Source organism: Macrosteles quadrilineatus, unplaced genomic scaffold (assembly GCF_028750875.1).
Source record: "Macrosteles quadrilineatus isolate MER2022 unplaced genomic scaffold, UCM_ALF_1.0 Scaffold_3__2_contigs__length_128488019, whole genome shotgun sequence".
NCBI classification, from domain to species: Eukaryota; Metazoa; Arthropoda; class Insecta; order Hemiptera; family Cicadellidae; genus Macrosteles; species Macrosteles quadrilineatus.
In genome coordinates this window covers 64,963,801-64,977,404 of record NW_026542596.1, presented here as the reverse complement: position 1 = coordinate 64,977,404, position 13,604 = coordinate 64,963,801, and the positions used below count along the sequence as shown (strand labels likewise).

At 34.0% G+C, this 13,604-nt stretch overlaps 2 protein-coding genes across 3 annotated transcripts in view; both read right to left on the bottom strand.

Moving 5' to 3' along the window:
* LOC128988728 (segmentation protein Runt-like) overlaps positions 1-13,604 on the bottom strand; it is an 83,700-nt gene that overhangs the window by 32,358 nt on the left and 37,738 nt on the right. The gene's annotated exons all lie outside the window — the stretch shown is intronic.
* LOC128988729 (phospholipase A1 1-like) lies at positions 1,766-12,785 on the bottom strand. Its single transcript, XM_054410321.1, has 8 exons — positions 12,674-12,785; positions 7,837-7,948; positions 6,194-6,450; positions 4,915-5,036; positions 4,155-4,323; positions 3,532-3,708; positions 2,444-2,609; positions 1,766-1,965 (listed from the first exon to the last, which is right to left on the bottom strand). Exons 1-8 carry the CDS (start codon positions 12,702-12,704, stop codon positions 1,836-1,838), a joined length of 1,164 nt encoding a protein of 387 aa, XP_054266296.1. The 5' UTR covers positions 12,705-12,785; the 3' UTR covers positions 1,766-1,835.

The window sequence follows — 13,604 nt, the reverse complement described above, 5'->3', positions numbered from 1 at the left end:
CTAAAAATAAAACAACCATGTTAAATTTTTCAAGTTAAGGTCAATTTTTCTAAGAAAGTATTAGAGTTAGGGACCTGACTAATTTGATGTTACTGAAAAGAGTTTATGATAATGAGTAATTACAGCTGGTAACTTTTTAAAATATCAATCGGTAATTACTTATTTTTTTTGAAAACAGCTGTTTTTATTAATTTATTTGTATATTTGTATATATTTCCAAAACTATAAAAGATGTTAATAATATTCTGATTTTTATATATGGTCTACAGTTTTTAAACTGCATTAGTTATTTAAAAATCAATAAAAACAGCTATTTTTTCAAAAGCAAAAAATTACACGATTGATATTAAAAAAATGTATTAGCTATTTATTAACATACCTCCTATAGTCCTGAGTTAACTTTAATCCTTTTCCCCGAAAAATGTACCTCAAGTTGAAGAAACTAACATGGGATAGATAAGCGGGCAGAACCCCCATATTGTATGTCTTCTCTTAAAAATGCATGTTTGAAATATAAATCGGCGAGTTAAGTATGTATATAGATAAAAATTAAATCTCAATAATGTATTGTTTATGAATTGTGCTCATATTCAATTGTACATGATACATTAAAAATAAGTCTGTATTATAAGGAAAATGGGTGCTCTCTATTACTGAATTATCTTATTAACTTAAAAACGTTGTATTAAATAATGAAATGTAAGTAGAATTAGCCGCTAACGTTAATTTGTACAGTGTTTTGTCCAGTGTGGTGTGAACGAGTGCAAAGTCCACTAGTTACACAAATAACTATATATTATGTCACAATACTACTACGTGCTGAAATTAAATATTTGGATCAAGTTGTACACATCCATTTCTTTAGTTTTGACTGTAGCCGATTTTGTTGAACTTGATGAATCTTAACCATACTTCTTGCTGTTATGTGTAGGTACAAATTGCTTGTAGCAAATACATCCAATGTTATAATGATGCCTTATGCTACGAGTCGTCTAACTTATTCAGCAAAGGTGTATATTGCATTGTGAAGAATGTAGAGGCTGATAATGTACACACCGAACTGTAACAGACATATGAATTGTTTTGTGAAGAGTTCTGAGTGGAATTGAACGAGACAAGAACTGGACGTAGAAAGCCCTGTCTGACGTAGGTAAATCGATCCCAGGTCTAGGTTTTTCCGTGCCGCCTACTTTTTTTAAATTCAGCGAAATATTAAAAACTAATATCGATTCTCCTAAGTCTCGACAGAATTGTTTGACGTTTTCTAACAACAGGATTACAGTCCCTTGTAAATGTAAGAATTTGTTTAATACTTTATTATTCTTAACTGCCATACAACTAATTTAAATTATAATTTATTGAAATATCTGGAACCTTCAATCACAGAAGAAACGTTTAGATTTGCTTAGATAATTATATATTTTATTTATCAGAATTATTTTAGTTATGGTCCAAAACACGCAAGACATATTATCTTTTGAAATACAGAGCAAATAAAAGTCAGGTACCTTTCATCAAATTCATTTTTTTGCAATTCTAGAGTAACTTAATCACTAAACTTGAACTGGCTCTATACAAACGCTGTAAGAGTAAAAATTTGGACTACACTTTTGTACTGAGCAATGTTACTATAAAGTTGTTGTTTTTTGTATATAAAACGTTTAACTGAAATAGTAGTCTACTCATTTGTTGCACTGGCTATAAATATATTTTAAATCAAGATCCAGGATCAGCATCTAATAAGAAGTCAATTTTGTATGTGTACAATTTATTGGAACATTCTACTTTACAACTGAAGTTGATTTCATGGATTCACTGAAAGTCGAGGAGATTGGCTAGTTTGATATTTTGTTGACTATATCGTTGGCTTTCTTCTTCCTAAAGAAGGTGATGCAGTTAGCACCTGCTGGTCCGAATCCGTATGGCTTGTGTTTCATAGTGTTCAAGTAATACGTCCCTCTGGCACTGAAACAGATACAGAGTAGTCAGTAACAGTGGTGGAAACTTGAACTTTTGAAAAACAATTTATTTAAATTTAACAAGTTACAACAATGTTGACAAATAATCTGATTTAGATTTACTGGTTGAGTGCTGTTACAGCCCGAATTAAGAGTACTTGTTTTTGTTCGACTGGCTTGTACCGTTGCCTGTTTGTACTTATCTAGTCAACATCATTACAAGACTATACAAAATGAAGTTTTATTGTAGTGAAATTAATATACCATAGACAAAAATAATTAAATATAGACTGTCAGCCGTGCAGTGGTTACCGTGGTTACGATAGGTTCTGGCGCACACCGCTGGGAGCGCGTGTAGTTTCGTAGCACGTACGCCATAACTACATGGTGCTCCCAGCCGTGTGCGCCAGAACCTATCGTAACTATGGTGACCACAGCAAGGCTGACAGTCTATTTTTCATTCTTTTGTCTATGGTGTTACTCACCCAGGAGCTGGTGGGAATACGAGTGAAGTCTTTTCCGCGAAACTGCAGAAACACGACGAGAACATAAGATAACTGCTGCATTTCCTCGCAGTCCACAACTCCGGGTACAAAATGACATACCAGAATAACGTGACAGACCTTCGATGACTACACAAGATGTTGGTACCTAAAAAATATTGTATGACAAATATGCGGAAAACAATACTAGTTGCAATTTGTATCAAAGGTGGTGGACGTAACTTAAACGAAGATGCGGAAATCCATTTCATATGATGTTTAAGGAGAAATGCGTGTATTTAGGTTTATTTGTTTCATTAGATTTTGAGCTTGTGTCTATAAGTCTAAAGTCTAATACAGACTTCATTAAGTAGGTGGGTAGGATTCAAAAATGATTTATGAAACATACATAACAAAGTAAGGTTATAAAACGTGAAATTTTGCTCATCACTTTTTAAGTATTCCAAATATTTGTATTCGTGAACAATTGATTTAAATTCATACATAGACCTGACACAAAGTACTTAAAAATCTTTGTAGTATGTACGTATGCAAGTTCAGATATACGCAGCTACAGAAAAAAATGTTTTCCTAAGTACCCATAAGACTTGCTATTGACAAGTAGATAGTCTTATAGTAGTATTGCTATTGACAATACGGTACAGTTTTGTTACGATGACAAGATTCTCCTGTGTCAAGAATTTTCGTTGTCAAAAGGTTCCGAAATGGCGTGTGGGTGTTGATCGCATCTACTCTCTATCACCGTGTACAAAGAGTGACATCCCTCCTCTGTCCCCCGCCAACCGTGACGTAAAACATTCGGAACATCTTGACAACGGAACATCTTGACAACGGCACATCTTGACTACGGAACATATTGACAACGGAACGCCATGACAACGAAACACCTTGACAACGGAACATCTTGATATCGAGAGATATCGTGGCGTTCCTGCAGTTTTACTGACACATTATCGACTAGCAAAGCTAAATAATATATGCAGTCCTGCTTTTAGTTCAGTCGGAAAAAGGATCAGATCACATATTAGCATTAGCAATAATTTTAATTTTAATTAACGCCCAATACTTACTGTAGGAACACCCAGGCTGGAACCATCCATTGTTTATGGTGAAATCAGCTGTTGCCTTGCGATACATAGAACCAGCGAAAAGCGAGTTGGTGTGATAGACAAAGACCAGCTCGGCATCGTGCTTAGAGATCACTTTGTTTTTAATTCCGAATAAAAACGATGAGTATGGATCTAGAGCTGATAAAAACACATAAATATATAGAAATATGTATAAGAGAACTAAAACTGTTATCACTGACTTCCAAAAATATTCTAATGTTAATTTGTTGAGGTCAAATAACAGAGACAGAAAATTAAATCGCTTGAAAATAATTTAAATAATTATTAAGAATCTTAAATGAAGAAGGCCCGAGGTTTACACTAAAATGTATGTGAATGCCAAATCGTCCCATTAAATTGCACACTTTATTGTAGTGAAAATAATATCCCTTCTAAATCGTTTTATGTTTTAAAATCATTATACTGTTGCTAGTAAAATATAATAAAAATTGCACGAATAAATCTATTTAAGGTGCTGTGTTTTAGAGTATTATATTCTTACAATGAAACTTCCAATGGAAAGTTTTACATAGTAAAGCAGCTGCACAAATACTATTTTGTTTTTATATTTTTTTCAAACGCACCCGTTATGGATTTGATCTTCTTGCCACCGTTTTTCGAGGATACATAGCGACTAATATAGCCTGCGAGTTGAGCTGAGAAGCAGAAACCTACAAGATGTATTCGGTCGATATCCATTAGATTGTCGCCAATCACAGAGTTGAAAAAGCCTCCAATGGTTTCACTTAAGTCCTGTAATATTAAACATGTAATTATAGTTATTTAAGCTATGAATTAAGTCTTAGTAGCAATAGTAAAACTTTGCAAATGTATTTATTTTATACTATGCTGTTAATGTTTTACAAGAAAACTCCCTTACCTTCCCTAGGTACTCGGTTAACCTAATAATATTGCAATTAATTTCATTGTAAATAAAACAGGCGAATGGAAACTTTGCTTAGTTAACCATCCCCTTACGTTAAACATTTAAGTAATTATGACCATGATTGTGGGATTTTGTAAAAAGATGTATCTACTCGTTTTTGATCGTTCACTTTTAAAAGAGCTATGTTATTTTTAAGGAGTCTTAAGCTTGAATCGATCCCTCATGTTGGGATTGGTTGGCAATAATTTCTACTAAATGTTACTACAATTATTCGTTTGTAGTAGTACGTTGTTCTGCAACTATAATATAATATATTGTTGTTCAATATCCTGTGATAGTGTGATATCTCAAAAACCTGTAATGAGTTAGCTAACAATATATTAAATAAAATTTGATCCAAATGATGGCAAATTGTAAAACTACCCATTCAATAAATTAGATATGTAACAAATATTTACATCATAATTCGCCCTTTGTCCATACATCGCCTTGACTACTGACTGCTCCATATAGTCCTGCAATTCTTTCATGTGAAAAGCAAAAACGTTGTATTTCTTTAAGAAATTTCTCAATGCCAACGCTGCAACATTAAACATAAGAAAAATTTAATTTTTGTAACAAATCAACTTATAACAATCACGATAAACTTGTTGTGGTAAGAAGTGATAAAAGTCATATTGTCCTTGTACGCCTCGTACGGCACTTAAATAAAATTCAATAATTTTGTTGTATTAATAGTCAAAGATAATACATAAATCTCTGATTGATAAAGGGATTTTGAAACTGAATCAAATTTTGTTTCGTTAAAAACTTAGAAGACTAGAACAATAATTTAATGGAAAGTAAATAAAGATACGTATTATAACACTTAAAACATATATTTACGCTTATACTGTTACTCACAAGACGCTAAATATATAAAAGATGGTAAGTGGTGATCGATTTCGATTGGACACTCCAATCATCATCAGACCCAATAGGCGAATGTTGGGTTTGACATTCGCCTATTGGGTCTGATGATGATTGGAGTGTCCAATCGAAATCGATCACCACTTACCATCTTTTATATATTTAGCGTCTTGTGAGTAACAGTATAAGCGTAAATATATGTTTTAAGTGTTATAAGACGTATCTTTATTTACTTTCCGTAAATTTAATAACACGTACAATGCTGATCAACAAGTTATTTAATAATTTAATCTAAACATTCTATCAACATTAGTGGTTTTTTACTTACGTTTGTGAACAAAGTTTACAGCTACAAGCACTAGCGCGGTTAGAAAGGTTTCCTCATTGTATAGGTAATCATAGGAAGTCAAAATGTGTGTAGTGGTTGTAAATATACTATAAGGTGCATACCAGGTTTGATTTTATCGTTCTACCAGAAAAAAAAATTGTACAGATTTTTCATAATGTTTTTACTCAAAATAATAATTTTCATAGTTTTCCAGCATTTGTAGAGTTTTCATAATTTTAAAGGTGTTTATTTTTATTGCTTACAAAATGCTCAGTATTTTTAACTGTTTATACATATTTACACGGCATATAATTTAAAATCACTATATCTTGGTATGAATTAACAGTGAAACGCCAAGAATAAAACCCTGGAACCCGATTAAAACTTGTCTTTCACAAGTCCTTAATTGTTCAGTTACATTAAACTCAAGGACCGAGTTGAAATTTTATGAAATCGGAAATAATCAGTGGAGTTCTATTACTTATATTAAAAATTCATACCTATAACTGAGTTTTTGATAAAGTTGTCCTTAGCAGAGCCACTAACAGTGTGGATTAGGAAGATAGAATCTTGATCTTTTTTGTAGCCATTTTCTTCTTTTAACAGATCCTTGGCTTTTTCTAATTCGCTTTTATGGTACTTGACTTCCAGATCTTCAGACATGAACATTTTTAACGCATCTTTTACTTTGCCTCGGTATCTGGGGATGACATCATCATTCTGAATACCCTCGGTTCCGTCTGGCATCCACTGTTTGCTGAAATATTTTGTTTAATTTTCATGTAATACTACGTTCTTGTATGTAAAGTACAACTAAAGCATAGTTTAAATTAATACATCGCACAAACTACTGTACTCGAAATCAATTTGTTATGTTGTATTCGTGGATGGAGACTTAAAAGACTTTCGCATAGTATCAGGAACCATCGCATCAGTTAAAGACAGGATAGTGTACGTCACAGAAGGATCATCGTGCCAATACATATCATTATTACTTTAATACGTACTTTAATACTTTTTAATGAAATGGAGACCATACAAAGTAGGCATTTTAAGCCAAGTATGAATGGAGATGAGTGTAAAATGAGTGGCGTGATCTTGTAGTCTTGTTAGTGACTAAGGCCGACTTCAGACATTCAGTAGAATCATAGGCAAATAGAATAAATATAGACTGTCAAAGGAAGGTTCCACAATGTGCCGCTAGGAGTGCCGTATGTTACCAGCAGACGCTGCAGCGGTGTGTTCCATAACTACACGGCGCTTCTAGCGGTGGACGCCAGAACGTGTGCTAACCAAAGCACTGCTCAGTCATTTTTTGCACTTTGAGATTGTTGACGACTTTTCTAAAATGATTTCCAGGTTGAAAATGGCATTTGCCGAAAAGGTTCTTGAGGTTTAAAGTGTTCAAAATTTCCTAAATACAGCCCTTCAGCACAATAACGTTTGACGGAAAAAACAGTGCCAATTCTTAACGCATTTGGCGATTTGCTAGAGGTAAAACGTGTTCAAAATATACCATACATTGGTAAAAAAAAATATTTCAAAATTGGTTTGGGGACCCTAAAGTAAAGTAATTCAAAAAAATTCCACCAAAAATAATTGTAAAAATGCACAAACAAAATTCAATTTTCTATGGACTAAAATTTGGTGTCCACCAGCCAAGCTGTTTCCAAAATTGGGAGGCCGTTCATAATGGTGGTTTAAGATACTTCAATTAACAAATATCTAGAGAGCAGAAAACTGGAAACGTAAATTGTCAAAATTGAATAACGTGTGGTTTAAAATTTAGAACCTTCATCTACTTCATTGCTGTTTGTCTTAATCTGTTAAATCTCGTTTACGTACTGTTGATTTTTACTCACATATTCTAGTCTTCGTCCGAGTAACGGAAAAGGAAATCAATGTGTGTTCAACCATAGACAAATAGAATTAAATATATATCGACAGAAGTGCTGTGGTTAGCATAAGTTCTGGCGTCCACCCTAGGGAGCACCGTGTAGTTGAGGCGCACACGCTACGTAACTACATGGCACTGCTAGCGGTGGACGCCACATGCTAAACGCAGCGCTGCTGTCGGTTGGTTCATGTTTAATGCAATTTGTCTATGGTTCAACATAGCCTACTAATAGTTAACTATCCTTACTCTACAAGGCGTAATGAAATTTTTGATCCGATCTCTCCTTTTGGTAAACTCTTAGTTGTCGGCAGAAAGTTCCTCCATTTATAAGCATCCCCATTTGAACCTTGAAGGTTAACTGAAACAATGTAAAATCTTAAATGAGGTCTCTTAATTTAGCTATAGACACTATTGTTCAAACTTAACAACAATTTAGTGCACTTTTAAACAGCTGACTCCACTCATTAACAAATGAATTAAATATAGACTGTCAGCCGTGCTGCGGTTACCATGGTTACCGTAGGTTCTGGCGCACACCACTGGGAGCGCCGTGTAGTTACGTAGCACGAACGCCGTAACTACATGGTTCTCCTAGATGTGTGTGTTTAACCTCTATGGTTATTTCATTAATATTTAACCATATGATTTTATTTATTTTTCTTTCATAATATTGTCTGGTATTAGTGTCTTCATTAAAACAGTTTAGTTTCTTTTGATCTTTTAATTTCTATTTAAATAAGAAATAGAACATGGCGCAGTCGAATGAAGAACCCGTATCCCTAAACATTAAGCCTCCTGAAGCCTTTTCCTTCAATCCTCACGACTGGAAGACATGGAAGACTCGTTTTGAGAGGTATTATTCCCTTAGTAATTTAGCTCTACATTCTGGAAAGCATCAAATTGACATGCTTATCTACTGTATGGGGGAAAAGGGAGAGGACATACTTAATTCATTCAGTTTAAATGACAATGACAAATCTAATTTCAAAGCTGTTATACAGAAGTTTGACGATCATTTCCTTCCTAAAAAGAACTTAATTTTTGAACGGGCTAGGTTTCTAAAACTTACACAAGGTTCCATGCCGATTGAGAACTTTATCACAGACCTTCACAATCATGCAAAAAACTGTGATTGGGGTCAAATTGAAGAGGAGATGATTCTGATGGTTTTGATTATTGGTATGCGGGACGAAACACTAAGTGATCGTCTTCAACTTGAACCCGAATTAAAACTAAACACAGCTATAAACACTATCCGTAGATCTGAAGAACTGTCAAGACAGAAACAAACGCTTAACTTGACTGACATAGCATTAATAAATAAAAATACTCAACATTTAATTAAGACAAACATTATTCCCAATAAATCAAACAATGATCAAAATTGTAAGCGGATTAATGACAATAAAAGCCTGCCCTATGTCGAAAAGAGATGTTTTTGGTGTGGTTCGACAGTTTTACACAAAAGATTCAACTGTCCAGCTAAACAATACAAATGTGGGTTTTGTAAAAAAGTTGGTCATTTTCCAAATGTTTGCAAATCAAACAAAGTCAGTCAAATTGAATATGATGATACTGACCTTGAAACACCCATTGAAAATGTTTGCTCTCAGTACATAGACCCTCAAACATTCATTGGCATTGTAGGAAAAAACTTGCGTGATGATCCATGGTCTGTAGTGTTAAATATGAATGACAGTGATGATGTTCTTTTCAAAATTGATACAGGAGCAGACGTAACGATTTTGCCTTCCGACATTAAACTGAATAAGAAAATCAGGCTCACTCCCACATCCAAAACATTTAGTGGCGCAAATGGTCAAGCTCTGTCAATTTTAGGAACTGCTACTGTAAAATTATCACATAACCACAAAACATGTTATGAGACTATATATGTTTCTAAAGGCACTTCCCAGCCACTTCTAGGTAAACCTGCAATAACAAGTTTGCAGTTACTTGCTCGAATCAACGAAATACAGCCATCCAGTAATGACTGGTATGACAGACACCCCAAACTGTTTGAAGGCTTAGGATAATCTTAAGCCATACTTCACAGTTCGGGATGAAATCTCTTTTTGTGACGGACTATTGCTTAGAGGAGAACGTCTCATAATCCCGACAACTCTTAGACAAGAAATGTTGACAAGAATACATACAGGCCACCTATAAGGTATAACGAAATGTCGACTTAGAGCCAACAATAGTATGTGGTGGCCAGGAATGTCACTTGACATTGAGAAATTTGTTAATGATTGTCCCAAATGTACTGAACATAGAACACAACATCATGAACCCCTTTTGCCCAGTGAGCTTCCATCTCGTCCTTGGGAAAAGGCAGCGATTGATCTCTTTAAACTTGAAGGAACATGGTTCGTAGTAATCACTGACTGTTTTTCACGTTATTTTGAAATAGCTACATTAAAGAACCTGTCAACTGCTGAAATAATCGAAAAATGCAAATCTGTATTCTGCCGTCACGGTATACCAATTGAGCTACGATCTGATTGTGGTACACAGTTTGCTACCAGATACACTGGTCTTGAAAACTCTGAATTCAAAAAGTTTGCTCAAAGCTATAACTTTAAACTCGTGACGAGCAGTCCAAGCTACCACCAAAGTAACGGTGCAGCTGAAGCTGCAGTCAAAATAGCGAAGAGTGTACTAAAGAAAAACAAAGACGACCCATATTTAGCCCTCCTAACCTACCGCAATACACCTCTATCCACAAGTGGATACAGTCCTGCTCAGCTAATATACAACAGATCACTGCGAGATAACCTGCCTGTTTTACCTAAAAAACTTGAAATCAAACCCGATCTCTCTCAACTAAAGGAAAAAGAAGATACTTACAAAGCATCTTACAAGAGAAACTACGATAGGCGCTACGCTACAAAAGAACTTCCATCGCTGCCTGTAGGTAAAAAAGTATGGATCCAAGACCTAAAAAGAGAGGGTATTATTATCAGCTTAGGACAAGAGCCAAGGTCATACTGGGTTAAGACAGGAAACACTACGTTGAGAAGGAATCGACACCACCTTTTGCCTTACAAAGGTAATACAACCAAACCGAACAATCCTATTCCTTTATCCATCAAAGATACAACGTCAGATCCTCTGCCATTTACTACTGTTACTCAAAACAACTCTTCCCTATCAAATACTGCTGAAAGAACAACTACTACACCATCTAGAATAACTCAAGATAAAAGTAAACCTTTTTCACGATCAACTACTCCCAATACTCCCAATCAAGAAGCTGCAATAAAACAATCATCAAGAGGCAGAATTATAAGACCTACGAAACGTTTTCCTGACTAAACTCTGAAAAGAAACTCAAAGGGAAAGATGTTTAACCTCTATGGTTATTTCATTAATATTTAACCATATGATTTTATTTATTTTTCTTTCATAATATTGTCTGGTATTAGTGTCTTCATTAAAACAGTTTAGTTTCTTTTGATCTTTTAATTTCTATTTAAATAAGAAATAGAACAGTGTGCGACAGAACCTATGGTAACGGCAGCACAGCTGACGGTATATATTGAATTATTTTTGTCTATGCTCCACTCTACCGTATGAGTCAGCGACTCATCATTTGGTTATTGGAACAATTGATTACTAAATCAACAAACCCTAGCTGCATATAAATTATATTAGTCAATTAGTGAAAAGGGTATTTTGTCGAATCTGTTAGCAATTATTGGCAATCTACCTTTCAATGCAAATCCATCTAGCATTAGCAATCATACGCCAGATCGAAAAAGGACAATTCCTTCAAACCTATATTTTAATTCAGTAACCATACGTTTCCATAAAATAAATACAACTGAAAATAGCAAATTGCTACAAAGTTGAAATGTTTTTTAAATACTTTAAATCCTTAGTTCCCAACGTTTTCTAATTTAGTGTAAAACATAATACCTTCATTAAACACCAAAAACGCCTGGTACACGCACACACACTCATGCCATTTAAACGCCCATGCCCATACATTTAGGCTACAACGAGAAAATATACAGGGTGAGTTTTAAATGAGTTACCAACCTAAATTTTTCTACATTTCTTAAGATATCAACTCCGGACCACGTCAGATCATTGTAGAGTAGAATGTACTTCATTTTGACTCAGTATACATTTTTAGCCGCCATCTTGGATCCGCCATATTGGATACAAAAATTATTTTCAAATGTAAAGTGTAGGTTGTGACCCATCGTTTCAAATTCGATTTTTACGCTAAATACAATGCTGCAATCCGTTTTTCAAAATCTTTTTCGTTAAAAAAGTATTAGAAATTTTTTTAAATAATTTGTGTATACATTTTATTACCCGAAAATTGATAATTCGTTAAAAGAAAGTCAATTTGACCTTACAATAATCAGATTCTTAACTCTTAAAATCTTCGTGTTTTTAGCAAATTTAGGAGATTAGGGGCAAATTCTAATGTAAAAATGTTATGCGTCATATAAAAATGTATCCACAAATTAGTTTTGAATATTCCTAATAACTTTTTAACGGATTAAGATTTTGAAAAAAAGATTGTAGCATAGAATTCAGAGTAAAAGTTTGTTTTGAAACGATGGGTCACAACCCACCTTTACATTTTAAAATATTTTTTATCCAATATGGCAGATCCAAGATGGCGGCTGAAAATGTCCAATTCATCAAAAAGAAGAAAATATGACCCGAAAATGTTGAGTGGTAGATTACTTTCTTTTTCTAGCAAATTATTAAGACTAGGGGCATATTTTAACATTAGGTTGTAAACAAACTGGTTCAAAAATTAATTTTTGAAAATTCGTAATAACCTTTCAACGGATCAATATTTTGAAAAACGGATTGCGGCATTGTACTCTGCGTATAATTCTAATTTGAAATGATGGGTCACAACCCTACCTTTACCTTTGAATAAACTTTGTATCCAATATGGCGGATCCAAGATGGCGGTTGAATATTTATACCATTCAAAATGAGTTTCTTACTACTCTACAATGATCTGACGTGGTCCGGAGTTGATATCTTAAGAAATGTAGAAAAAATAGGGGGGAATTCATTTAAAACTCATTATGTATATAAAAGTACTTACCAAAAATCAAAAATAGCAAAATCGGTTTCATTTTTCAACAGAATGTATTCTAAACCCACTAGAACGTTGCTGTCATTTCAAAAAGAAAAACTAAACTGATGTTATGTGTGAGTGATGTGTGTTGAAGCACAGTTGCTGTTTTGGATGACTTAATAACTGTAATAACTGACTAGCTGACAGGTGAAACATAATTTATAGCTGTGAGCCCGTCCTAAATCCAAGGGCAAATTCAGATATTTTACGCGAAAAACATCTAGATAACAAGTTTCGTGGCAATCTAGTTTTTACTAAATATACAGGGTGTCCATAAAAAACATTTCAGGACCTAGGGGTATGGATTCTCATACCAAAAGAAAGAAAGAAAGTTTGTGTGAAGGTATATCCGAAAATTCATGTTTCTCCAGATATCTGCATTTTTTTAATGTACATAAACATTGTTATCTTTGAAATTTTTCAACCGATCTTTATGAAACTTGGTATGTATATTTCAGTTAAAGAGGCCGTTAGGGAGAAAAATAGGTTGGTTAAATTTGAAATTTTAAAATGGCGGACGTTTGAATTTTTATAACTTAAATTACAAAAATTATTTATTGAAAAAATGTCATTTATTTTAAAATTTCAAATTGAACCAACGTATTTTTCCCCAAACATAGGTCTCTTTAACAATATACATGCCAAGTTTCATAAAGATCGGTTAAAAAACTTTAAAGTTATTGTTTATGATTACAACGTATTATTTGGTTTAACTGAGTTTCAATGACATAAACAAAACAAGACCTCTACAGAGCACCGGACAGAACTAACAATACTGTACAATTGGCTTCAGCTGTTCCATAAGGATGAGAAGTAAGATTTATCCATGCTACAACCGATTCAGCCAATCGATACACAATTTCGATACATGTGACTGCTTACGACCGAGGTTTTCAAC

Bases quoted from the DNA above. Each gene is read 5' to 3' on its own strand.
- LOC128988729 (XM_054410321.1), bottom strand. From the start codon at position 12,704: ATGAAACCGATTTTGCTATTTTTGATTTTTG. The intron at 7,949-12,673 runs GTAAGTACTTTT...ACATTGTTTCAG, and splicing joins TTTGCTATTTTTGATTTTTG to TTAACCTTCAAGGTTCAAAT. The intron at 6,451-7,836 runs GTAAGGATAGTT...AAAATATTTCAG, and splicing joins ATTTCATTACGCCTTGTAGA to CAAACAGTGGATGCCAGACG.